The sequence below is a fragment of the Marmota monax genome, unplaced genomic scaffold (assembly GCF_021218885.2).
Source record: "Marmota monax isolate L192 unplaced genomic scaffold, Marmota_monax_Labrador192_F-V1.1 WCK01_AAM20220418_F8-fsc00020, whole genome shotgun sequence".
Classification (NCBI taxonomy): domain Eukaryota; kingdom Metazoa; phylum Chordata; class Mammalia; order Rodentia; family Sciuridae; genus Marmota; species Marmota monax.
The window spans coordinates 23,255,995-23,283,134 of record NW_026692912.1 but is presented as its reverse complement, the minus strand read 5'-3'; the positions used below and the strand labels follow the sequence as shown (position 1 = coordinate 23,283,134).

The following is a 27,140-nucleotide window of genomic DNA, read 5'->3' as shown; positions in this document are numbered from 1 at the left end:
TCACACCTGTGTCCATTGCTTCCTCAGGGTTATAGAACAGGAACATGGACATCTGCCATTTCCTTAGCTGGATTGTGTCTGAGAGACTTCTCCTTGTCACCTTCATGTTGAGCTTAGTTCCCTTCTTTTGTATACCAGTTTTCAAAATCATGAGTATTTTCAAGCACCCTTTAGTATGACCGATGAATGTTTTTTTTAGAAAATTATCATTATGAGTGAGTGAATTTAGGCATGCTTGACATGTTTCACCCAGTGCAGAGTTACTCTTTGTGGTGTCCAGGTCCAGCCTTGTGCCTGGGGACGGCTCTCAGTGGCGCCTTCTACATGCCTTTTGACACGGTGCTGCAAGTCTTTACTAGCTCTCTCACTTCTAGCTATGAGAAGTTGTAGGATCCTCTTTTGTGCTTCCTGGGTTTTCTTGGTGGGACATTGGTGACAGCTTTATTGAAATGCAGTTTATGCATCTGGAACATGCCACTTGGTGACTTCCTGGGTATTCCTGCACACTGGTACACTATTACCACCACAGCCAGCTTTAGAACACAGTGGTCTCAGGATGAATACCACCACCACCACCACCACCACTATGATTCTTTCAAATCACTGAAAGTTTGTATTACCTAAATAATAGCAAGGAGAAGCGATTTTTGTTTTTTGGTACCAGGGATTGAACTCAGGGGCACTGGACCACTGAGCCACATCCTAGCCCTATTTTGTATTTTATTTAAAGACAGGATCTCACCGTTGCTGAGGCTGGCTTTGAACTCCTGATCCTCCTGTCTCAGCCTCCTGAGCTGCTGGGATTATAGGTGTGCGCCACCGCACTTGATGAGGTGCTACTTTTGTGATTTAGGCAATCCTATTAGGAGCACACAGTCATTTTCAGACACTTGAAAGTCTTTGTATGGGTGTGTGTTTAGGGTTGTTTGATTCGTTACATCTTTGGAGTATTTCTGTATATCAGCGTGTTGAGTTTGGGATGTTTTTATTTGGTTTGTTTTGGTTTCGATACTGGAAACAACCCAGGGATGCTCTAGCACTAAGCCACATCCCCAGCCCTTCTTATTTTTTTATTTCAAGACAGGGTCTTGTTAAGTTGCCCAGACTGGCCTCTAACTTGTGACCTTCTTCCCAAGCCTCCCGAGTCATTGGGATGACAGGTGTAGCCACAGCACCTGTGGCGGTGGTTTTAAAGGAGAGGAGAAGAAATGGGGAAGAGGAAAGGGAAACGAAATAGCTTATTATAGGTAGTAGAGATTTCTCCTGTAAGAGTTTTGGGGATATACTTTTGTAAGTTTAAAAAAATCATCATGCTTATATTTCAATTTCATACATTCAGATTTTAGACCTTTTGTTGTTTTAGTTTTTAAAATAATGTGGCTTAAAGATAGACCTCTCTCGTTACTCTGATAGCCCCCTTCCCACCCTGTTTTCTGAGTTCAGTAATTATGTTTTCTGGTAAATCTTCTCAGACGAAGCCTATACCAAACATGTGCTCTTTGCAGTGTTTGGGCCTGGGGTGTGGAGCTGACTTACAAAGGTCCAGAGAATCCACAGTTATCCAGAGCTTCTGTAGCATCTTTTTTTTTTTTTTTTTTTGGTGGTAAGGGGAGGGCTACTGGGAATTGAGCCTAGGGACACTTTATTTTTATTTATTGATTGATTGATTTTTAATATTTATTTTTCAGTTTTCGGTGGACACAACATCTTTATTTTATGTGGTGCTGAGGATCGAACCCAGCGCCCCGCGCATGCCAGGAGAGCACATTACTGCTTGAGCCACATCCCCAGCCCCAAACCTAGGGACACTTTAAAGCTGAGCCGCATCCCCAACCCTTTTTATTTTTGAGACAGAGCCTTGCTGAGTTGCTGAGGGAAGCCTTGAACTTGCACTCCTCCTGCCTTAGCCTCCTGAGTTGCTGGAAATACAGGTGTGCACCACTGAACCCAGCTCCTGAAGCCTTTTTTTACTTGAATCATAGCTTCCTGCCTCAACTACATTTTTAGTTTTCACCACCTGGCACTCTTCTAGGCCACACTCACCCTGCAGGGCTCCTTGTCTTTAGGCTGAATGTGTCTTAGGTGGAGCTGGGTAGGCAGGCGCAATTTGTGGCTGTGACAACAGGGCCAGGTAACTATGGTTCTCCAAGGGTCCTGACTACCACCTTGAGCTGTGATTTTCCTATTGAGCAATTTTGCAAAGCATGCATTATAAATTACAGTCCTCTGAGCACTTCTATGCCCTGTGTCTCACCAAATCAGCCTTCGGCGAGAGACAAAGCTGACTGCAGCATCCTCATTTTGTACAGGAATAAATACATCTGTGGCGCTAGCAGGTCCTTAGGCCTCTGAGCTGTTGGCCCAGGCCTGGGACCCTCTATACATAGCTGCCTTTTTCTTGAAGGCAGATTTGAGGTTCAGGCTAATTCTCTGGATCTTACTCAAGTGAGGCTCTTCAGCAAAGATTCTTGTGCTTCTCTGCATGTGAGGATCCCGGGTAGCTTTTCATGCAGCTGTTGAGGCTCTAGGAATACTGGTTTGGTGGAAAGTAGCCCTGCTTTTTGTCTGTTTCAGGAATGGGCGCATGCTCATGCACTCTAGCATTTAGCTCAGCACTGAACTACAACGGATGCTTCTCTGCTCTCTTCTCTGGAGTGTAGAAACAGTGCCATGGAGTGGGATAGTCAGTCTTGCTGCCAGGCAGCCAGAATTTGCAGGCCAGCACACTTGCATTCTGAGTTCCAGGACAGGTTATCATGCTTTACTGTCTTTATCTGTGAAATGGGTGCAACAATCCACATCACTTACGACTATAATGAAAATGAAAGGAGATGGGATAAATTACAGGGGACCAGAATATAGGGGGATTATTACCACTTTGGATGTGGCCAGGGAAGTTCCCTTTTTGCTGCAATAAAAATGTCACTGGGGCTGGACACCCCTCTGATCTCATTATGCAGTTTCAGTTACAGGAAAATCCTGTACTCGGTTACCAGACCTGATCCAAGGCATGTGAAGAAGAACTGATAAAGGGTTGGGTCTTGGTCCATGGTCACACATCTCCTTGGGCACCCAGGAGATTCACAGGAGCACAAAGTGATGGTGGGTATATGATGAATGTGAGCAGGAAGGGAACCTTGGGTTGTAGCCTGGTGTGCTTTTCAGTGAATTGAGGACTCCCCCAGGATGTCCTGCCCTTGAGGGCCAGTGTGGCAGGGCAGCATGGCAGGGCATCTTACAGAGTTGCCACTGCCCCTGGGCTCCTATGGAAAGCCTTTTCTTGTGTGGCATGTCCCCTCTGCCAGACAGGGCTTTGTCTCGGCACCAGGAGGATGGAGGCAGATAGGCATAATCATGCTGTTTCCTTGAGCACCAGAGCCTACTGTTGTCCTGCAGGTCACTTAAGGCTTCCTTCTCTGTAGCCATTTTCAGTATAAATAAGCAAACGTGGAAGTAAAGTATAATGTATTTAGGAAGCTTCTTTTCCAAATACCTGGTTAGGTCTTGAAAACTGGTTTTCAGCAAACTAGTGGTAGGTCTCACTTATAGTCCCCTGCTGTAGACACAGTCCAGATAGATGTCAGTCTTTCCTAACTTGTGCTTCCAGATGATGAAAGGCCTGCCGTCACTCAGAAATCCTGCCTTCAGGAGGAGGTCCTGGGCCTGGACAACCTTCAGTGGGCAGTGAGGTGGGGGTGTTGGAAGCTGCTAGACGGTGTGCGTTCTCAAGCTCACCTCCATGAGATAGATGGTCATGGCAAGCTGAGACTGGAGCCTTCTGTGTAGATAGGCAGAGCTGCCCGCTCCTTCTCCAGCCTCTTTCAAGTCTGGGCAGCAGATTGGCCCTAGGGAATGTCGCTGCAGTCCTGGTGTTGCCTTGGAACCTGGGCACGCTCATGCGTGTGCGCCTGTCATTTCAGGAGGTCACACTGCCTATCCAGAAAGATAGCAAGCTAATTGTGATTGCTCATGAGTCAGGAAGAATTGGTGGAATTTGTACCTATGTCAGCCACTGCAAACACGCAGAACTCTCCTCTCCTCTTGCCCTGTTGTACTTGTGAGCCTGAAAGTGGAGCCTCTGCATGGCTTTCATCTGGTGCTTTGACCTGTGCTGAGCTGTGAACTTTCACGACAGACTGCCACTCCTGCCCTCCTCCAGGCCCTGGGTGCAGTGGCCACCTCCCTCAAGTCACTGTCTCTTCCCATCCTGTCATCGTGTCCTTCCTGTCTGTGTCACCAGCTGGCAAGCTGTCCTTGAGTATTAACTTGTAAATATGGTGACCAGAGCCATACGCACTCCCTCCTCTGCTGGTGTGGCTCTGAAACCTCACCTCCCACACTTCTCCACAAGCAGACGTTGGCTGCTGCAGAGTGGGGTGGCCGGAATCTGGTTCTCCAATGGGCCTTGAGGGGCTGTTGGAGGCATGCATTTGTTTAATTATTGTTTCAGAAGTAATGTATATTCATTTCAGGAAATCTAGGAAACAGGAACAAAATAAAGGATGTTCCACAGTCATACTTGTTTCTGTTACATAAATTCTCAACCTAGTTTTGTTCCCCAAACACGCACGTACCTCCTGGGGCTGTTCTTTTACTTGAGTCTGTATTACAGCATCTTTCTTTGCTGTGTCACATGCTCTTGTGATTTCATTCTCAATGGCCAGAGAGCGATCCCTGGTTGGGTTTTTCTCATGACTTAGATCCCCAGTACCTGTTAGCAGAGATGTAATCAAATGGTCTGAATTCATCTTTGGTGGGTGGATTTTTGCACACATCCATAGCCTTTTCCTTGGGGAGAGTTCTTATAATGCAGATATTCAAGGCTCAGCATGCATCCTGGTAGTCGTCTTGGGACAATCATCCACTGTCCAGAGTGACGCTTCCCTCACCCTGCATCAGGAGGTTTCTATTTTATTATGTCATAGCTAGGGGCTTTCTTATATCATCACCCACAGTTGTGGACATTGGTGAATTTCTCCTTTGCTGCTCCTTCTGTCATCTCCATCTTCTTTTCTAGGGTTTGAATCTTGGCTCTGGGGAGGACTTTGGCTTTGCCTTCCTCATAGCACCTGCTGCTGTTTCCCTGTGGTGTGGTTTCAGTTTGGAGGCTCTGCAGTCCCTGACTCAGCACAGTATAGTTCTGTTGACCTTCGCATCGTTGCCATCCCCTCTAACTTCAGAGGTAGCCTCCGTGCTGAAAGTGGACATAGCTGTGCTCATGTCCATCCACAGAGGACGGATAAAGAAGCTGTGTGTGTTCACACATGGGAGTGCTACTCAGCCACACAAAGGAATAGACCACCCATGCTCCCCAGAACCATGGCTGTTCATGCTGAGCGTAGAGGGACGGAATAGGCAGATCTGTGGAGCAGAAAGTAGACTGGTGGTTGCCAGAGTGGCAGAGTTGAGGGGACTCGAGGGTGACTATGAACAGGTACAGAATTTCTTACATACAGACACCAAACACAGAATTGCATGCTTCAAATGGGTATTTTGTGGCATGTGAATTATATGTCCCTAAAGCTTTTAAATGAAGAAGTTGGACACAAAAGTGTGTGCACTGGTTCCTCTTATCAGGGTCTGGGGTAGGTCAGAGTAACTGAAGACAATCCAAGTAAAAAAGTGGTGTGTGGGGGGCAGTGGACATAGGGTGACGGAAGTGGCCTATGCTCTGAGTGATACGCAGACAGGAGGAGCAGGGGCAGAGTTCCTCAGCCTGGGGGATGCATTTTACCTGAGAAAACCGGAGGCCTTGACCTGTTTTGAAAGTGTCTTTTTTTCGGGGCTGGGGATGTGGCTCAAGCGGTAGCCCGCTTGCCTGGCATGCATGCGGCACTGGGTTCGATCCTCAGCACCACATACAAATAAAAATAAAGATGTTATGTCCACCGAAAACTAAAAAATAAATATTAAAAACTAACTAACTCTCTCTCTCTCTCTCAAAAAAAAAAAAAAGTGCCTTTTTTTCTTCTTTCTTTCATTTCCTTTCTTCCTTTCCTGTTCTAAGGTCATTTCTTGAGTAATGACCTTGACTCCCTGTCCCTTGACCAAGACCCCAGCTAGTCCTCTTCAAGCGCCAGCTCCCACCACATTCGAGGCCAGCTAGCTTACTTTGGGAAACCCAAAGCCAGCAGCTGAGCCAGGTGGGTGTCCCTGAGCACATGACATGATGGCTTTAGAGAATAGAAAGTCGCCATCCCCACAAACCCACTGGGAATCTCTTCTGCTGGGAATTTACTTTGTGTGATGAACAGTCATTTCTAGACTGTGAGGTTCGCTATTTCCCCTTCCAAGAGGAAGTGTCTCATGCATTTGAAACCCCTTGACGTGCTATGAAGGTATTTTTGGAGGGCAGGGGCCATTTTGGGAAGCCATGCATGTCACCTACAGTGATAATCCATGCGTAGGGGCTACGTAGGAAGTGTGTGGGCACAAAAGCGGACTCAGCAGTAGAGCCCAGACAGGCCCCTGCCTGTGGCACAGCTCAGTGTGTCCCTCTCTCCCATGCTGGTGCAGGAGCTGGTCAGGCTGACCATCGAGAAGCAGGGGCGGCCATCTCCAACAAGCCCAGTAAAGCCCAGTTCCCCGGCCGGCAAGCCTGATGGGTAAGTTCTGACCAGACCCTCCTGGCATGGTGGTCACAGTCAGGGCAGCCCTCACTTGATCAGTTGAGAGCCTGTAGGCAGTCGGGGGGCGGCTGGGGAACCCAGGTTCCTTTTCAGTGGTAGGTTCTGGGTGAACACCTGTTACTTTAATGTTTTGAAGTGTGGCCTCGCCTGTCTGGGGTTTAATACTACCCCCCCACCCCCCCCACCCCCGTCATGTTTCTGAGGATGGTGCAGGTATATCCAGGGGAGGAAGGTGACTCCCTGTTGTCAGCCACCTGAATGCAAGCATTTTCCTGAGCAACTTCATTTCACACCCAGAAATTTCAAGGACATGGATTTCAGGAGTTTGACTTGAGAGTGCTTTGGGGTTTTTAATATTAGTTTTCTCAAGAGAATAAACTGAGGGCAATGTGGACAGTTTTAATACCTTGTGTAATTTCTACTATGAGCCCCTGGGGGAAATTAAGACACGAATTTGGAGCATTTTTAATTTTTTTTTTTTCCTACACTAGGGATTGAACCTGGGGGCTACGTCTCAAGGCCTCTTTTTTATTTTTTATTTTGAGAAAGGGCCTTGCTGAGTTGCTGAGGCCTACAGTCCTCCTGCCTCAGCCTCTTGCACTGCTCAGATTATAGGTCTGTGCCTGCCTAATTTGGAGTATTTTAGAGAACATTTAGATCATCTAATCCAAAGAATCCATTTTCAAGTAAGGAGACTGAGGTCAGAGTCAGGAAACTTGGCCAAGCCCTGCTAATTTACCAGTGATCAGATGTGATTGGAACCTCAAGGCTCCTGATCCAAGGCCCGTCACTTCCCCACCCTCACCCCCTCAGGACCTGAGTATGCTGTGCTACCTTCTGTAATCCTGAGTTCTTTTGTCTCTCCAGCCAGCCTGAGCTCCCCCTGACAGACCGAGAGATGGAGATTCTAAACAAGGCGACAGGTGTGTCTCCGTCAACTGAGCTGCTCCCAGACTCCACAGATGAAGAGGTTGCGCCCCCCAAGCCTCCTTTACCTGGCATTAGGGTGGTTGATAACAGGTGATCGTCTCCCTGTTTCTCTAGCACCTCCTTTAATTAGGACACTTGGGAAATGGATGGTAGAATGAGAAAACAGGAAGATGGTGTGGTTGGGGCAAGAGCTGGGGGGTTCATGCCCTGTTTCTCAGGAGCTCTGGAGGTTTGGCCCTGCTCAGAGTAGACTCTGAGGTCCTCTAGCCCTGGTCTAGGGGCTTTTCACATGCTCTGAACCCTACTTACATCTCTCCTTTTAGCCATAGCCATTGAAACCTGGTGTGGTTTATTGTGAACAGAAAAAAAAAAGGAGTGTTCTGATTTTCATTCCTTTGTTATTAATAGCTTTTTATTTTGGCAGGAAAGGAGCAGGTGGTAGTTAAAGTGTGGAAATTGGGTGTGGAGAAGCTGGTAATGAAATAGCCTCACCCACATCCTATATTCTAATAGCACTCTTTTTTTTTTTTTTTTTTTTTAATACTGGGGATAGAACCCAGAGGTGTTTAACCACTGAGCCACACCCCCAGCTCTTTTTATTTATTTTTTTGAGACACAGTCTCAATAAATTACATAAGGCCTTACTAAGTTGCTGAGGCTGACCTTGAACTTGCGAACCTCTTGCCCTGCTTCCCAAGTTGCTGGGTTATGGGCATGCACCCCTACGCCTGGCTCTAAAGCACTCTTGTTTGTGACATCTGGTTTGTCTACATGTTTTGGTCTCTTTCAGTCCACCAGCATTGCCACCCAAGAAAAGACAGTCAGCACCGTCCCCTACCCGGGTGGCTGTGGTAGCCCCCATGAGTCGGGCCACCAGTGGCTCCAGTTTGCCTGTTGGAATTAATAGGCAGGTAATGCAGCCCTGCTGCTGTGTGCACAGGTGAAGGGTGGAGGTTGGGAATTTGACCCTGAGGCCCTGCTGTGGTCAGGTGGAGAGGCTGTGAGGGTGGGGTTCTGTCATCCTCCTTCTTCCCCAGGGGGCTGGTAGGTAGGCTGGAGCCACAGGGCATCTCCTGAGGACATCTTTGTCCACTCCTCCACCAGGACTTCCTTTCTGTCTCTATATGTCATTGTATTGCTGACATCAGAAGTGGTTTCTGAACAGGGCTATTTCCTTCTCTGAGTCAATGTGCCCATTTTGCCTTGTCCTCAGTCTCTGCCACCATTCTCAGAAGTGACTTGACTTGTTTTATTTTTCTTTCTGAGGATTTTGAGGTTGACTGTTATGCACAGAGGCGACTGTCAGGGGGCAGCCACTCATATGGCGGAGAGTCTCCCCGCCTCTCCCCCTGCAGCAGCATAGGCAAGCTCAGCAAGTCGGATGAGCAGCTCTCTTCTCTGGACAGGGACAGTGGACAGTGCTCCCGGAACACAAGCTGTGAAACACTAGGTGAGCTTCGGGCAACTCCTGTCTCCTTTCTTGTTGGTTTCTTGGGACTATACCATCCTAGGCTTGAGTCCCAGCTAATGCCAGTCTTGACTAGGTGACCCTGACCATATCACTTAAAATCCAGGCCTCATCTGCAAAATGAGGCTAGTGTCTGGCCTTCAAGGAAGCCAACACTTGTATCAGCACAAAGCCTCAGAGTCAGGCGCTCAGGTGAGCACTGTCCGCGGATGGCCTGTCAGTGTGTGCTACATTCTCATGGCCACCTGCACCTGGATCTCTAAATGAAGCCCTGCGCCCCTGACAGTGTTGGACAGAGTTACACAGGCAGTTGTGGCTGGTGCCAAATGCAGACCATGTGGGCCGACTGCATTTGGCAAGGGTTTGACAGCGCTACGCTATCTGTGTCCCATGCATGAGATGTTTTCACTTCCAAGGATGTGTCTAAGAGCATCATCAGAGACCTATAGCAAGATTTCTCTCAAGGACATTAATCCCTACATCGTTAGGACTGGTGGTAATCTGAAAACACTAGAGAACCAATGCTGGGAATCAGATGAGTTATGGTACCTTTGTTTAGTGGAATCATCTGTAGCTATTAGAAATCACTTATGATATGTTGATGAATGGAAAAACCCAGGACTGTTTACCCAGAAAATACATCAAATGTAAGCAAAGATGATAGATCCTGGGAGTGGGTCATATTTATTTTTATGATGGTTTGCCATGTTTTCTGCGGTGTTTATAATATTTTTTAAAGCAATAAATGTTTTTAAAATAGGAAAGGACTGGGGATTTAGCTCAATGCTACAGAGTTCTTGCGTAGCATGCACATGAGGCCCTGGGTTCAATTCCCAGCACCTCCTGAAATAAATAAATATAAATATACGGTGGGGGTGAGCACAAAGTGCAAGGACTAGTACAGGCACGTCCCCATCTGATTGACAGTCAAGGAGCAGAATGAACAATACCAGATAAAGCAAGAACTTGCATAGAAGAGAGCAGAGACACATTTGTGTCCCTCTGTGAGGCAAGACTGGGCACAGTAGGAAGGGGTTCGTTGTTTGGCCAGGGCCTCGTGGCTGACAGGCATGTTTCCTGTTGGGTTTTTAGATCACTATGATCCTGACTATGAATTCCTCCAGCAAGACCTCTCCAACGCAGACCAGATACCTCAGCACGTGGCCTGCAACCTTAGCCCGCTGCCGGAGTCCTTGGGGGAGACTGGGTCTCCGTTTCCCAGCAATCCTTTCCAGCTGCCTCTTGGAAGCTGTCCCCAGTCTGAGGGACCCTCTGCCCTGGGGCGGCAGACAGACACACCACCTGCTTTGCCTGAGAAGAAGCGACGGAGCGCAGCTTCCCAGGCCTCGGACAGTGCTGGCTGCAGGGCATCCTATGAGCGGCACCCCTCGCAGTACGACAACATCCCCGAGGACGACCTACAGAACCCGGCCCCGGCCCCAGCTCTCCCCTACACGCCCTTCGCTGCTGTCCTCCCCTTTCAGCAAGGAGGCTCCTCAGCCCCCATCGAGTTTGTGGGTGATTTTACTGCTCCTGAGTCAGCGGGGGATCCAGAGCAGCCACCTCCTCTACCAGAGAAGAAAAACAAACACAGTAAGCCTCTGTCGAGCTCCATCAGGAAGTGCACTGTGTAAGCTAGAGCAGAGTGGGTTGGGTTCAGGTAGTTCAGGCATTAGTCTGAAGTGAAGCCAGGGGCCTGGGTGTTTCATGAAAGGGTGGCCACATCAGGGAGCCCTGTGCTCTCATCACTGACGGTTGTTTTCAAAGCTCCGTAAGTTGACCTCTCCGAAAGTGGTCTCTGTAAAGTCTCACGCTGGTCCCTTCCTGAGTGCTTGTCCTCTTCAGGTAGAGGCAGTTGACCTTTTGGCCTGAAGACACAAGTGTCGGGGCACGCAGGACAGGTTGCAGCAATATCTATGTAAAGTGAGGTGGATATTTGAACAGAACCCTCCTGGTGCCCACGGGGTGGTTTTCTAAGGACCCCCGTTTAGCAAAACACCGGGTGCACCCTGGGTACACACTGTCCTATCTGCAGATGCAGGACCGCATGCTGATAGAATGACCTGAGGTGGCCTGCAGGAAGGGCCGAGGATGCCTTGTGAACCAGATGTTTTGATAGAAATTACCAGCATTGGGGTGGATCTAAAACATTGAATACTTGTGTTTGGATATTTTCCAACTGAAGATTTGCCATAGAATTACTAAGCAGCGTTCTGGAAACTCCATTTCCTCCCAGCTCCCTAACTGTTGCACATCGCAGTCACCAGTCCCTCTGCCTCCCACTTCCCTGGCACTGTTCCCTGATTTTCCCTGGCAGACCAGCTGTCACCATTTTGATACATGTGGCCACAATGGTCCCAGGATTCCCTGGCCTGGGTGGAAGCATGCCACAGAACCCTACAAACTAGAAATAGGGTCTCCATTCCAGAGTGCAGACCAGAGCACCCCTCCTCTAAGAAAGGAGGAGGGGCTTGGTTAAAGTAGCAGGGCTGCCTTGAGCCAGCTGGACCTTGAGAGGAGGCCGCTGTGAAGGTGTGGCTTCCCCACTCCTCCCAGCGGAGGGAGAGCCAGCTCTGTGGGGCTAGTGATGTCATTCCCATCTGTCCTGGAAGCCTGCTCATTAGAGACCAGGGTACTGGTGAGGGGTACACAGCAGCTATGCCAGGAATGTCCCCTGGGCGTCTCCCTCAGCACAGGGAAGCCTTTAAGGAAGCCTTGGCCTCTCCTTCCACCCACCCTACCTGTAGCAGCATCCCCTTATGGACCCACCCCTTCCTTTCCTGAGAGTCCCTGGGACTCAGATATAGGGCAGGACTGCATCCCTGCAAATTCCACCAGACAGACGGTGCTGCCTGGCCTGGAAGCTAGAAGCCTTCCTCTCCCAGCTCTGAGAACAAGTGTGGGTGGCGGTTCCTGGGCAAAATCTGTAGAGAAGGAAGGGGAAGAAGGGTGGCCATGGTTCCTGTCAAGCGGTCTCAAGAGACTGAAAGTATCTTTCCCTGGGGCCAGGCACTGTGTGAGGTGCTCTCCACTGTGACTGGAGCACTTCACCTACAAATCTTCAGAAACCACGGGGCCAAGGTATGGTGTCCTGAGCTAAGTGTCACAGCTTGGCTCTCAAGTCCTGGCCACCTGAGAAGGCAGGTGTCATTAGCTTAGTCCTGGAGATGAGGGAGCTGGCACAGTGTGAGGGATGATGGCTCTTGGATGGCAGCACACTCCAAACCCTCCAAGCCAAGGAGGTCATCCAGCCCTCTCCTTCAACACCCCTCCAGTTTTCAGTAGTGACCTTATATAGTCTTTTCTGTGCTCTCCAAAAGAGTCCCAAACTTGAGGTACCCCAAGGCTTAGTCTTGGTCCAGAATCTGCTCTGTTCCCCTGAGAGGACCCTTGGAGACTTCCAGCCTGTGACGCTGTAAAAAAAAAGCATCTCACAAAATTGCTTTGAAAAGGTGGGCACGGTGGCACACATCTGTAATCCCAGCAGCTCGAGAGGCTGAGGCAGGAAGATCTCAAGTTCAAAGCCAGCCTCAGCAAAAGTGGGGCACTAAGCAACTCAGTGAGACCCTGTCTCTAAATAAAATACAAAGTAGGGCTGGGGATGTGACTCCGTGGTTGAGTGCCCCTGAGTTCAATCCCTGGTACCAAAAAAAAAAAAAAATTGCTTTTGGGGGAAGAGATCAGCACCATTCCTCACATTGAACTACTGCCAGATCAAACTCATACGTGTTCAGTCAGGTGTCACAGTGTGTCCTCGTCCTGGAGTGATCTGACATCTTGAAGGACCCTGGCCCCCTTGCCAAGGGCAGCTTCTTGGGTCCCTGGTGCCAGGGGAGCTTCCTGATTGCTGTCTGACATCTGAAGTCCCTACAGCCCCAGGGCCTAGCAGTGCCAGCCACTGAGCCTTCCCAACCGGGCCAGTGTGAACAGCCTCCAATCAGTTGCTGTTGCTTTGGAAAGGGACTGAGCTCCTTGTTTCAGGGGTCTAGAACACCACTGCCATTCCTGGCAGGAACAGGGGCAGGTCTCTACCAGGACCACATCGTCTGGAGTTCTATAGACCTGAAGGACCACAGCTTGCCAGAACACCAGGCAGAGGTGGTTGCTTGGTCCTTCCAGGGAGCAGATGGTAGGGTGCAGGTCGCCTTCCTGGGCTGGCATCTTCTGTGGAACTTGGTGTCAGTGGTGCAGCAGTGGTGCAGCAGTTGCACTGTGGCATGGGGCACCAGGAGCTGTACCCCACATGGCCAGGTCCGCCAGGAGCTGTACCCCGCATGGCTGTTGGAGCTAACAAGAAGGGCTTGCTTATTCTTGCAAGTGAGGAAGGACCTCCACCCCTTCCTCAGCAGAGCTCCAGAGGGAAGGACCATAACCCCGCTGAGAATGCCTCTGCCTTCCTGGATTTCCTGTGACCCCTGCTCGGGTTGTTTGGAAACGCAGTGTCCCGCACCATGGAGCCATCCTGGCCACCTTCCCTTGGCATCTGAACCTCAGCTTTGCCAGGCAAGGGCTATGGCACTGTAATGTGGTTTGAGGGGAAGGCGCTGGCTTAAGAGATAGCTGAGATCTACCCACACACTGACTTAGGTCCCATCTTCTGAACCCAGGTTCCCTTTTCTTCCCAGCTCTTGTCATCTTAGTTCCCTCTGTAAGTAAATTCATTGGTACCTTTTCTAACCAGGTGTCAAGAGGCCAAGAGTGTTTTCTTCCTAACATGGGAACTATCCCAGAACCCATGAGCCCCGCTGCCTAGAGAAAGGAGGACAGTACAGGATTCCAGGACACAGGTGTTTGGGGTGCCGGCCTTGACCTCAACTCTGCCGTGGGCAGTGTCAGGGCAGCACTAAGTCTGTGTTTGATGGAGATTAGAAGCTGGGCTTCTGCTCCATGCAGCCCTCACCACTGTGCGAGGTCACCAGGCAGCTGTGTGCTCCAGCCCACTTCCAGAGCCCTCTGGTCCTCTAGGCAGTGGGGCAGATCACTGACCCCAAAATCGGGAATGAAGCACACACTGATGCCCCACGGGTGCTTAGGGTGCCACACCTGCTTCATGGAGAGGAGCCTGCGGGGCAAGGACAAGGTCACTGAGACCTGACAGCTGAGCTCCTTGCTCTTCGGCTTCTCACTTCCCCAGCTGGGCCAGGCCATGCTGTGTAGGCAAGGGATGCTGGCCAGCCTGGACAGGCTGCTCCACATCAGGCTACCAGGACAGCAGGGGTGGGGGCTTCTACCAGGGCTAGAGGGGAAGAGGTCTGTTTTCAAACTTAAGCACCTTTTTCCCTCAGTGTCCATCCTTCCGTCAGGGGTGGCTTAGCCTTTCATCTTGAAGGGCAGAACTGAGTTTAGTAGCTGGCATTTTTTTGCACGCCCTGTGGGTGCTTTACCACACATACCCCAGGGCTTGGGGCTCAGGGCTCGTCTGATTCAGCAGGTTCCCAAGGACACTTTCTGAGGGCATGTTTCCCATTCCTCATTCTATGAGTGTTTATAGGCACACTAGGGACAGCACAAGCCAGACATGGTCCCTGCCTTTGAGCTTCAACCCTTTAGGGGAAGGCAATAAATCCTGTTGCGTGTGCGTGTGTGTGTGTGTGTGTGTGTAACCTAGGGCTTTGCACACGCTAGGCAGGTGCTCTGCCACTGAGCTACATTCCCAGCCCTTTATATTTTTGAGACAGGACCTCACTAAGTTGGTGGGGCTGGCCTGGAACTTGTGATCCTCCTGCCTCAGCTCCCCAGGTTGCTGAGATTGCAGGTGTGGCCACCAGCCTTCTTGCACCACGATCCTTCCCCAGAAGAGCTTGTGGTCCAGAGTCGTTTTCTCAAGGGATCAGTCGTGCCCCCTGCCCCACCCAGAAACGCCAAGAGTGTAACCCTCCAGTAGTTCCCCCTGTGTTCAGAATAAAGCCTGCTGCCCGCTGCCCTGTCCTGTTCACAGTGCAAGGTGGCCTCAAAACTGGGCCAGGCCCTCTTCACTGTCCCCTGCCTGCGATTCTTTGCCTGCCCACCCTCTTCCCAGCCTTGAAGGTCCTCTTTTGTCACATGGTTCGTCCACTGCACTTCACTTTTCTCTGTAGGACCAGTTTCCCCATGACTATATGTCTGTCAGCTGCCTGGAGAAGAAGATGTGCCCCACAAATGGAGGATGTGTCTTCCTGGCCCTGGTACAGTCCCAGTGCCTGTGCAGGTGCCCAGTGTGTCCAGTAGGCACATAGTAAATAAACTTTGTGAAGGTGGGAAGGCCACAGGCAGCTCACTGCAAACCACAAGAAGAGCCAAGGAGAACATGCCCAGGCAGCAGGGCACTGGGCAAGGGGAAGGCTACTTGTAGGAGCCCCCAAGCATTTAGCCACAGGTAGAATTTTTGGAGCAACTGGAAACGTGTGCAAACCCCAAGGTGGCAGCTGGAACCCAGCCCAAGGGCCAGGGAGGGCACAGGCTGGGACTGAGCTCCCTGTGAGTTGCAGCTGGAGAGCCCCACGGAGGCAGAGCCCATAGAAGCATCCCCTGCTAAGTGTTGCTGGAAAGCCCCGAGGGCTCTTCAGGAAGGGAGTGAGGCAGCCGGGCACCTTCCCTTAATCATTGTTTTTAGACAGTTCACAACACCGAGTGGGAAGGGAGGGACTTCCCACCTCCCCATCCTGCCCCCACACAACACACACCCCACGACCAGCCCTTCTGGAGCAGGACCTTTGGTTCCAGTGGATGAGCCTCGCTGAGGCACCATAGTTACCTGAACCTCAGAGTGCAGGGTGCTGCTCTCTGGGTCAGACGTGGGGAGTTTGTGGTGTCAGTGGTATCACGGTCCCAAGAATTTCCTGTGCTCTGCCTGCCCTCCCTCCCGATGTGCTTTCCGTGGAAGGCACCTGGCTACCATAGGAAGAGCGGGTGGGAGGGGCCCCTGGGTGGCCTGGGAGCGAGCATGCGAGGGCCTCCCCTGTCTCGCAGTGCTGGCCTACATGCAGTTGCTGGAGGACTATTCAGAGCCGCAGCCCTCCATGTTCTACCAGACGCCACAGAACGAGCACATTTACCAGCAGAAGAACAAGCTACTCATGGAAGTGTACGGTTTCAACGACTCCTTCAGTGGCGGGGATTCTCTGCAGGAACTGGCCCCACCGCCCGCCCTGCCCCCCAAACAGCGGCAGCTGGTAAGTGGCCTCTCCCCACCCTGCATCCTTGGCACTACCGTGAGTGGCAGCTTCAGATACCAACGCTGGGCCTCCCAGACCTATAGCCACCTTCCTGGGGGTAATTCAACCCCCATTTTGTCCATGACAGGGCCTGGGCTTGGGTGTTGAAGGTGCTGTTCCTTCTCTTCCCCCCAAGATGCTCCCCGGCGGCCTGTCTCACATCCTTCCATCTCCCCACCCTAGGCGTAGTGGGCCTTTCTTTTCCAGAGCAGCCCGTGCAGCTGGGATGGGCTTGTACACATAATGTTTGCTTTCTCTGCTGACGGTCTCTTGTATTTTTTCTTTCTTCTTTGGCTCCAATATAGACCTCCCAGAGAGGAGGGACTCAATTAAAGCACAGGGCATGGTCTGTGTACGACCATCTGTGGACTTTATTTCCATAATGGGCCTAGCTGTATGGAGTGACTTGCATCCCAGCCCTTGGCCGGGAATGGCCCCATGAGAACAAGCTCCATTGAAGCAGGATGGTCTTAGACAGAGCTGCTCTGTGCTGCAGACACGGCCCCTGTCCTCCTAAAACACCTCCGTGTCAAGGGTCTCGCAGAGGGAGTGAAGCATGAGTCATGCAGAAGGCAGAGTGTCCCGCTGGAGGCCACTGCCACAGTCCGAGACCTCGCTCAGCGTCAGCCCAGCAGGCCAGCCACGTACCCCAGGGCTCCAGCCTTCTTTTTACTACCAGGTGACAAACCTGGTGGGAATTGAGGGTCCAAGACTCAGGTCCAGCCACACTCTGCAGAGGGATGTCCTGACCTTTTCAGACCCTGACCTTGGCTTGTGCTGTTCTGCTCATATGCTGGCCAGCTGTAACCTATCTGTTGTGAGGACATGGTGCTGCCCCCTTTTCAGGGAGGCAGCTGCCAGCTGGGAACAAACAACCTTGGTTACTCCTGGTGGCCACCTGGTGCTTGATCTGGTTCCCGGAGTCCTGAGCCATCCTACCTATGGTGGGCACTGGCTGGCTGAGCAGGCTGTTGTCTCATCCCGAGAACCATGGACAGCACAGGCAGAGCAGCCCTGCCTGCTAGAGGAGGGGCTGACCTTGGGCTCGGGGACCAGGATTCCAGTCCTGCCACGCCAAGCTGTGTGCTGTGCTGTGTTCAGGTCTCCATTCTTCCTCTGCCCTGCCCTGCCCAGCCCACACCACTGACACATTAAAGATATGTCCCATGTTCCCTCAACTGTCCTTGGGCATCTTCTCCCTGCTAAGGAGCCCAAGGCAGATCCCTGATGGGCCTCTGGGATCAGAAGCCACTCCAAGGGAGCATCCTGCCTGCTGCACCAGGCTGGCAGCGTGGGAGCAAAGTTAGCCCCAGGAGAGGCCTTAGGAGAGGTTAGGACACCTTATTGAACACCTCCCTCCCCAGACAGGCCCAGGAGCGGGCATGTGGCTCCACATGGTCCTCACCACAGCCCCTGTTGTAAGTAAACAGGCTGAGGACCAGAGAGACTTCTCCAAGACCACAGCTAGTCAGAGATCAGAGCCCATTGACAGAAGCTCAGGCTCACCACATGACAAGCCGTGCTGGCTGGTGGTCACGCCCTGTCCCTAATGTACACGGGGAGGCGTTAGGCACATCTTACAGACAACAACAGCAGTAATTACTTATGGCCTTGCATGTTGGTAGACTTGGCTCCATCTCATCAAGTCCTCCCCACACCCCATGCAGGAAGTGCCAGAGCATACCCCATTTTATAGATGGAAAACCTGAGGCACTGAGGTCTTTCAGGAATGTCGAAGGCCCAGCAGGTGGTCAGTGGCAGGGTCTAGGTTCAAACCCAGGCAGCCTGACCCTACCTGAGCTCTGCTCCCTAGGAGGAGCTCAGAGCCCAGTGTCAACCACATCTGTGGCTCCAGCCCACCTGTCCCCTGGCTGTAGTCCACCTGAGAGTTTGCCTAGCAGATATGTCATAAGGAAGTAAAGGGGTCTTTTCTTCAATCTTGGCAGAGCTTCTGGTCCCTGAGCTGGGCCAGCAGGATTAGGGAGCAGCCTCCTCAGCCTTTGCCGTCGCGTGCTGACCGTTCTCTGCTCTCTCCCTTCTCCCTGCCTTTTCTCGCCCCTCTGCCCAGCAGGCCTCCTATGCTGCTTCTTCCTTCTCCTCTGTCTCCTACTGTGTGCAGCAAACTAAAGTGGCCTTCATCCCCGAGGACGGCAGTGCCACTCAGGGCCTCAGTGTGTCCGTGTCTAACTCCTTTCTCAGCCGGCACGGCAGCTTGCCTGTGCCCTCGGTGAGTCACTCCCCGCTGCTCTTCACTTGGAAACTGCGCACCTTCCATTCTTCTGCAGCCTGTGCCTCACGGACATAGGTGCTACCGCCCACCACTTCCTTCTGCAGAGCCCTGCACATAGGTGGGAAAGGGCGTGAGCACTGATTCTCTGGGGCCTCGAGGATGGACGGCTGCTGGGTGGGCAGGAGTGGGGAATTACGCACAGCCCTGTTGGCAGCGTCAGCACTCCAGCATGGAGGACAGAGCCATCTGGGCCTTTTTCTCTGCTCTCCCACTGGGCCTGATGTCAGTCCTCCAAGTGTTCAGGAATGTTTAAAAGGGAATGTTCTTCATTCCTCACGTAGGAAGAAAGGCCAAGGAAAGAGCAGCATCACCAGGTAGGTGAGAGTGAGGTGAGGCTGTGTTCGGGAGCTTTTGCTCTGTGGCTTAGCAAACCACATTTGTCATTGCATAGGACACAGGCTAGTGGGATGGCTGGGCTGATCTGGCCAAGGCGTGGCTGATCTGGCGACACTTGCTAACATCTCTGAGACCTCAGCTGGGACAGTTGGCTGGTGTTTCTGTCACATCTGTCAGGCTGGCCTGGGCTTGTTCTCATGGCACCTGGCAGGGTTCCAAGGAAACAGCGGAACTGTACAAGGCACCCTGAGGCCTGAGCCCAGGACTGCGCAGCATCACTTCAGTCACAGGTGCTCAGTGAGATCACAGGGCTGCCCAGATCCAGGGAGGAGGAAGGAGACCCACCTCCTGGGGGAGGTGCAGGCTCTGGCCCAGGCCAGCACAGGGAGGGTTGCAGCCATTTCTATATAGTTCACTACCGACACTACAGAGCACAGCTTCTCCCAGAGCCTGCCTCTGCCCAAGAACCAAAATAGCTATGCATTCCTGCTGATCTTACCCCAGTCCACCCTCTGTAAATGGTGAGTTTGGACTGAGTAACTTGAGAAACTTGCCCAAGCCCAGTTTTCTCTGGTGTCCGTCTGTGCCCAGGACAGCAATCTAGCACCCAATTCCAGGTTAGCACTCCCTGACCTTGGAGTGGACCTTCTGTGGCGTGCTGGGCACTCTGCAGAGCCCTCAGCAGCCTGGGTGTGCTGGAAAGCTAAGCACTGCCCTCTCCATCCCACCCCGGCAGCCACTTGGACACCTGGACTCCTCAGGAGGCACCTCCAGCAAGCTGCCATGACTCTTGCACAAAACTTGGCTGATAGACAACCCAGCTCTTGACTGTTTCCTTCCCATGATGTTGGCAGAAAGTGTGGGTTATCCTAAGAGATTCTCCGGAGCCCCTCTGAGCACCTAGTGGTTGGAGAACTGTGGCTGAACTGGAATGTTAACATTCGAGGGCATTTTAGCTAAGCTTGGTTATGCATGTGTCTTGGTTTTCATCCATGGGACACAGGGCATCTTAAGGCAGCTTGCATCTCTCATACTGCCTCTCAGCACCAGCTCCAGGAGGGAGCCCGAGGAGGCCGAGCTAATCGGGTGCTTCATTTCATTAAAAGGAAAGTCTTTCGAGAACCATTGGTAGTGGCCTGTTTGGAGCATCTGTCGTCTAACCTGCTGAACCCCAGAGAAGTGATTCTGTTTTAGGGCACCTTACTCATCCTTGTCTCTGATTAGACGTCAACATGAGCCCAGGCATGAGGTTTTGCCTCACAGTTAGAGCAGCCCTTGGTCCCTGTTCAGCCCATGTTCCTGGGCCTGTGTTGGTCCAGCATAGAATTCAGGGGGGCACCCTGGGAATGTAACAGTTGTCCAACCTGGAGGGACCTGTCACGGTTCTTGGTGCAGTGACCTGTACCTTCTACTAAAACATTCATTCTAACCTTGAAACCCTCTTGCCAGGGGAACTTGTAGCGCAGTAAACCTACATTGGATGATGTGCTGAAGTGGGAGCTGAAGGAGTGTTCCTGTTCACTCTTCCCCAGGACCCCGAGAGGGGTTTAGCCAGCACACCGGGATGTCCCCAAAAATTTCAAGAGGGGTGAAAACAGATGGTCCCATGCCCAAGAGGAGCTTGCAGTCCTGCAGGCTGAACAGACAGACTTGGGTTCTGGCAAAGTGTAAACAGTGGTGTGGGACTCACAGAGGGGGCAGATCAGGGTGACAGCACCTCATGGGGTGGGGCTGGAACTACAACTTGAAGGACACTTGGTTTCAGGGAGTTGAAGGGCAGGGAAGTCAGCCAATTGTGTCCAAGCCAAGAGCCTGCCTCAAGGGTGGAGGGTCATCCCTAGTGCAAGCTCCCAGGGATTGAGGTTGTAGGAGAGAGGTCAGAGGGGCTGGGGCAGTTCCAGCCTCCCGCCCTCCACTGGGAAGAGCCAGTTGCCCACCTCGGGTGCCACCTACTTACTGAGCTTGCTGCATGGCCCATGAGCTCAGGCCAGTCTTTCATGTGACCTAGGCCTACAGGTCAGGCCCGAGGCAGGCTGTAGTTCTTGCAGCACCCCGTCTTCCCCTCTGCCTCAGCCCCACCCACAAGTGCCCTCAGTCAGTGGAGTGTCAGCTCCTGGCTCACAGATGCCCTTTCTTTTCTGATAAGGGCCATAGTCCTTGGAGGTCTGAGCAGCAGCACAGACCGAATCTAAATCTTCTGCATGTCCTCATGCAGGAGCACTAAAACTAACCGACAGGAGAAAGGCATTAGGGAGGGTGACAGAGGCAGTCAAGGAAGGTGGAGAGAAGCAGGCAAGGTCTCCTGGGGCCCAGGGGCTGGAGAAGCTGCCCCTCCCAGAGGCAGCACTGCTGCTGAGCCTTCTGCCCTCTCCCTGTCGCAGATTCTCCCTCCAGGGCTGTCTGGGCTCTTGCCTTCTGAGCTGCCTGCCATTTCCACCTCACCCATTCCCTCCACATCCTGTTTCCCAGCCGTCTCCTCTACCTGCCCTTTCCCTATTCTGAACTCTGGTTGTGCAAATCTTGGAAGTTTAGGGCTTGGTCCATGTTCTTGTCTCCCTTGACCAGATATCATTGAGTCTCAGGGACCACAGGGTGGCCAGTGCTCTCCAGGCCTTGCAGTATTCCTGCATCTCTTGCTGTCCTCTTGTGCCTCCTCCCTTTGCTAGCATAAAGTGATGGGTGTTCCAGCAGTCTGCCATGTTTCTTTTCCATCTTGACTGCCAGATGGGTCCTCATGAGTAAAACTGCCCCCCCTCCCCGTTTCAAGAGGGTATTTGATATCCCAAAATAACTGTTATTTGTTTTAAAAGAATCTTTGGGATGAGAAAGTGAAAGGTGTGTCATGTGAGGACCTCAGGTTTTTATAGGGCCTGGGTAGCAGCTGGTACCTGTCTACGTACAGCAGTCACCTTCCTGAGATGGGGGAGCCAGGTGTTTGTACTGCAGCACACATACACTCTCAAAAGGCTGAGCCTCTGCCCTGGCTGTCCCCTCACTGTGAGGCAGCCTTTCCAGCCAAGCCGGCTCCTGACACTCCTCCAGTGCATCCATGTCTCTTGCTCACTTGCTGTACCCGCCCCCCCAACCTCCTGGCCATGACCATCCCTGAGAATTCACTTAGCAACCATCATAAAGATCATGGGAATACCAACTGGTCTAAGCCAAACAGGAAGTGGGGAGATGAAGATGGAACAGGAGACAGACTGAAAAGGGACATTGAGGGCCTTGTTTCTCTACCATGTTCTGACACTTCACCGAGGGTAGCTAAGGCTCTAAGTAGACTTCTGTGCAAAAGTAAGTGAGAGCTCCTGTCATGCTGCTGAACTCCAATGTGTGTAAAAGTAGTCCCATTAGATGGCTAGACTGCATTTGGATCCTATTTTAATCTGAACTAAGCTTCCTCTAGAGTTGATGCTCTCAGATCAGCATTTGGTGAACATACAGAGCACCCTCAAGTGCCCTGAGGTTTGCAGGAGGATGACTGTCAAGGGCCCTGGGGCAGGATGCATCTCTCAAGGGAGCTCTGTGACATTGCAGGGACATGTCACTTCTGCATTTGCCACTTTACTACCCAAAACCCTCCCAAGCATGACATTTTTGTTGTCACATCCTAAACCACTAAGGCGTTTGTTCCAACAGGAAGAGGGTGTCTTTTGGGCCTGACATGCTAATGCCACCTTTCTCAGTAAGGCTAGTGCAGACATCATTCCCACAAAAAAGCATCCCCAAGTGCCCTCCTTGCTGGGTGCAAGATAAGCAGCCTGTGAGAGACCTTGGGCCCTGGAGCTTGCGACATCTGCCTCACGGTTTGCCGTTTGACTTTGGAAGCTCATCCTCTGTCATTACATAAAATGTGATCATTTTATAAAGAAGGGTATTGCCTTTGGGCCCAAGGTGGACCCACATGATGACTTTTGTAATCTGCTGGTTGGGACCAGGAATGAGAGAAGGAAGTGGCAGAGCTGTTCCCTCCAGGTTGCCACGTGGTGTAAGGAGTGTCTCTCCTAGGAATGATCACATGCCATCTCCATAAGAACACATCAGACCAGTGTCTCCCCAGGCAACTCTGCAGAGCACTGTGCACTGACTCCCTTCGAGAACAAATCATGCCACTGGCAAGCCCTGTTGAAGGGAGTATGCTCTGAGCCAGGGACAGTGCTGACAGTGGTGCCTGGCAATTCACAGGGAGAGCCCATGGCACACTGGAAAGTAGCTTCTCCTGGGTGTGTTTTCTCACAAACAAGGGATTAAAATTGTAAGCCTGAAAAGCAGCTGTCCAGTAGCTCTTCTGTTTTGTGCATCCAAAGGCACTGATGTCCTGAGCCTTGGTGAGCTACAGCTTACTAAGCAGCACCCAGTCTCTGGCAGCTTCTCTTCCCTAGCGCTCACCTGTACAGGGAGTCCATTCAGTGGCAAAGCACTTTCCCTACTGCTGGTAGAGCTGAAGCCCTGCAAGGCTGGGCGCTCAAGTACCTGCAAAGCAGCATTTAGCCAAGGTCCCTGGGCCTCTGCTCCAGCCCTACCTCCCAGGTACAGGCTGCCTTCCCTAACACCTGGGGTTTCCTGAACATCTGGAATTAAATGGAGTGGCTGTTGCATTGAGGACTCAGGAACTTTCACTTGGAGATAAATTTTCCTGCTTTGCTTTTTTGCCAAAGCAACCACGGCCCATCCCTGTCCTTTTTCATGCTAGGACTAAAGTGCAGAGGAAACTGATGCCTACCAGCTTCAGTTGGCTCCACCTTCACACACTGCTCACAGTGAACATCGAAGGCTGTCCCTCAGCCTCTACCTTCTTTTTCACTTAACAACTTAGGAGCACTCCCAGGTTTGTGTTCTCAGAAGAGCTGGCTCTGCCTCCACCTTTCCGGTCTGCCCTGGAATACTGGCCCAGACCCACTCTGCACCCCTGGATCACTGCCTTTCCCGCACTCGGCAGCACACAGCACTCAGGATCCAAGCAGTCAACGGGCTGTATGCTGCAGAGGTAGGGGGTTGAGGCAAGGTCTGGTCATGTGCCCAGAATGAACCTCTGAATGTGGTACAGGCCAGCCCAGCACCACCTCTTGCTAGCTGTGAGTTATTAGGTGTGTGGTCTCAATTTATTCATTGTAAGGATCACAGTAGCAGTTCCCACATGTTAAATGAGAAGATCCATATAAAACTCTTGGCTTCTCATCTGCCCAGCAGGATGTACTCAGTGAGGGTAACAGTCCTTGTCCTCAGTGGTCCTTGCTAGTTCTGTTTTCTTGGTGCTGGGGAATGAACCCAGCAGTATGCTGCCAAAGAGCTACATCTCCATCCCTTTTTTATTTTTTGTTTTGAGATGGCCTTACTAAGTTGCTGAGGCTGGCTTTGAACTCGTGATCCTCCTGACTGACTCACTGCAAAATACAGGCCTGCGCCACCGTGCCCAGACTTGCTGTCATTTTGACTGACTACATCCCTATCCTACCTGCTTACTTACCTTAGCACCCCCAGATCTCCTGCAGAAGTTTGTAGGGGCCAGACAGGAGCACCTTGTATTCTAGAATCTACAGCCCAAATGGTGTCACTTTGGCTATAAATAAAAATTCCTGCAGCACAGAGAGCAGCAGCTTGTCAAAAGTACAGCCAGGCACCAACCAAAAATAGCCTCCAGGCTGGGGCTGAGTGGCGTGGTACAAAGTGGCCGTCCCTACCCTCCCTGCCCTGGGAATGAGCACAGTCTCAAAGGGACTGGAAGTATTTCTCTAGGGAAATGATAGAAACCCGGACTTGTTGAAAATGGTGTGACTCTGAGCCCCAGCATGCTTCGTGGCATCTACAGAACTGTGAAGAAACCAGGATGCACTTCATGATGATTCAAGAGCCTTCCCTGGCACCTCCCACCTGCCAAGGTGCAGTATCGTTCAGGCCTGGCTCTTGTCCAGCACGAACACATAGCTGGAATGCCAGAATACAAGCTGGGGAGAGAGGGCATCCAGGCCCCTTTGTCCTAGAGATGCCAACTCTCCACTCTTCTCCTTCCTCCCTGGTGACATCCCTGAGCCTCCTTCCCTCTGTTCCTGGTCTCTGAGCCCAGGCAAGTGGCAAAGCTTTTTCCTTACCTTGCACACTCACAGCTGAGGCACTGCTGCTGGTCAGCCAAGGCCTTGGCATGTTAATAATAGAATCAATTTCTAAGTGTTTGTTCATCTAGCAAATATGTGTCAGGCTGCTCTGTAGTGCTCACCCTGTGATTTATAGTAGCTCCTATGCTGGTATTTGGAGGGCAGGACAGGACATTCCTTTATTGAATGGCCACAGACTGAAGTGCTGTCATTTTCATCCCCATTTTAAAGATGAACTTAAATCCCTTGCCCAAGGTCACAGATGGGAAGGTGATAAGGGGTCAAGCCATGCCTAGGTGACTTGAGGACTGGCATCCAGCTGTTCCCTGTACCTCTCCCAGAAGTCCATGTGGAAGTCTACCCTGAACTTGCCATATCAAATCTTGTCGCACACACCCGGTAATCCACTTGGAAGCCGCTTCCTGAGTGTGAGGTCTTTGAGGCTGCACGAAAGCCATTTGTGTCTGTGAGCCAGGGCTGTTTCTTCAGAGCACTTCCTGCCTGGGTGCTTGGTGTGAGGCCCGTGGGTGTGAGGGTAGGGCATTACTGAGAGCTGCCCTGGACTCCAGGAAGAGTCTGCCTGGGGGTAACTCTTAAATCAGGTGGCAGCAAGTAGGTGGATCTGCTGACTGGAGGCCGCACCAGTCTCTGGAGAGGGAGCAGCCAACAGAACTGAGAACCCAGCTCTGCAGGGGACAAAGCCACGGCCTGAGAGTCCTTCGGGGTCCCCGCAGAGCAGCCTCTCACACTGTACACCCCAGCCAGAGAAACACAGGAAAACCCAGAGTCCCCAGGCCTATGGAGCCACCCACAAGCTGCTGGAGGGTTCAGGGGAGTGTGGCACTGCTGTGGCTCAGGGCGAGAGTCCACAGCCTGGGTGAGAAGCTGGGCCTCTGCTCCCTGTTTCTCTAGGTGGGTGCATGTGCATGGAGCTTCACTGGCCACAGGAGTCGGGGTGTCTGACGTTGATTGGTCAGAACTTGCACAGCACTTCCACTAATTTGCTTAACCATGGCCAAGGGCTAGCCTTGAGTTGGTGAATTAGATAGGGAAGTGAAATGTGTGGGTCCCTAGGGCAGGCGTCCCAGGTCCAACACAAACCAAGAGCCTTGGAGCTCATAGGGCAAGAGGGTCATGGCCTCCCTGAGGGTGAGGACAGGAAGAGCTTTGAGCTCTGATGAGCATGACCGGGTGGGCTGCCACACGGTGGATAGAGGACGGACCTGTGCCTCGCGTTGCTGCAGCTGAAGGGGAGCTTGGCACAGCCACTGAGGGACATAAGAGTTTCGACCTCCTGTTAGTCTACACCTTTGTCTCTTCTTCCTTTCCCTGATTCCCATGGTTTGTTTTTATTTAGGGGGATTTTGTTTGTTTCTTTTTGTACTGGGGATTGAGCCCAGGGGCATTTTACCCCCATCCTTTTTATTTATTTGTTTATTTTGGTATTGGGAATTGAATTCAGAGGCACTTTACCACTGAGTTTCATCCTCAACCATTTTTATTTGTTTTGACTTTGAGACAGGGTCTCTCTGAGTTGCTGAGGCTGACCTTGAACTTGTGATCCTCCTGTCTTGGATTGCAGGCAAGGCCAGCGTGTGCAGCACGCACAGATTTCCATGGGTTCCGAAAGTCCCGGGCCACAGCAAGTGCAGAGGGGCAATATACACCTTCGTGTTGGCGTGTGTGGTGGGCGAAAACTTAAGGCACCGTCCCTCCCATCACTGCTCTCCTAGTCCCTAGGGGGGTCAGCACGCATTGGCAGGTCTCTGCTGGGCATGTCAACATCATCAGGTTCTCAGCTTGGTGGCTAGATCCCGGCCTTGGGGAGTGCTCATTAGACCTGAAGCTGGGGACACGTGGAGGTGCTCCTCAGTCTGCTGTCTGGCTCTTCTGTCTGATGAGAGTTGGGGTGGCGTGGGAAGTGCTGTGAGATTGCTGCGTTTGCCTAAAAACAAGGCAGTGGAAGAAAAGCGGAAGACGAGGCTGCCTAGGAAGGGAAGTGAGGGCACCGACATTTTGGCCTCCTCGGCAGCAGGCTTCTAGCCACTCAAGGCTTACTCACACCCTTCCATTCTAGCAGGGCTTTAGGTGGATGACAATGTTTAAAAGGTTGCAGAATTTGTCTTTTAAGGGATAAACCAAAGGGATTTGTCTGAAAGATTCACCATGGATACATAGAGTGCAGCATGGAATTCAGCCCCC

At 51.7% G+C, this 27,140-nt stretch overlaps 1 protein-coding gene across 15 annotated transcripts in view; it reads left to right on the top strand.

The window, feature by feature from the left end:
* The window catches only part of Rapgef1 (Rap guanine nucleotide exchange factor 1), a 123,880-nt gene that overhangs the window by 75,958 nt on the left and 20,782 nt on the right, over nucleotides 1-27,140 (top strand). For 7 of the 15 annotated variants that reach the window (XM_046452002.2, XM_046452001.2, XM_046452000.2 and 4 more), the window contains 7 exons: nucleotides 6,517-6,605; nucleotides 7,497-7,649; nucleotides 8,350-8,470; nucleotides 8,826-9,009; nucleotides 10,120-10,620; nucleotides 15,976-16,178; nucleotides 18,289-18,447. In XM_046452002.2, the coding sequence (XP_046307958.1) occupies nucleotides 6,517-6,605; nucleotides 7,497-7,649; nucleotides 8,350-8,470; nucleotides 8,826-9,009; nucleotides 10,120-10,620; nucleotides 15,976-16,178; nucleotides 18,289-18,447 (1,410 nt within the window). The remainder of the gene's footprint in view (nucleotides 1-6,516; nucleotides 6,606-7,496; nucleotides 7,650-8,349; nucleotides 8,471-8,825; nucleotides 9,010-10,119; nucleotides 10,621-15,975; nucleotides 16,179-18,288; nucleotides 18,448-27,140) is intronic. The other 8 variants (XM_046452007.2, XM_046452006.2, XM_046452005.2 and 5 more) reach the window with 2 other exon arrangements.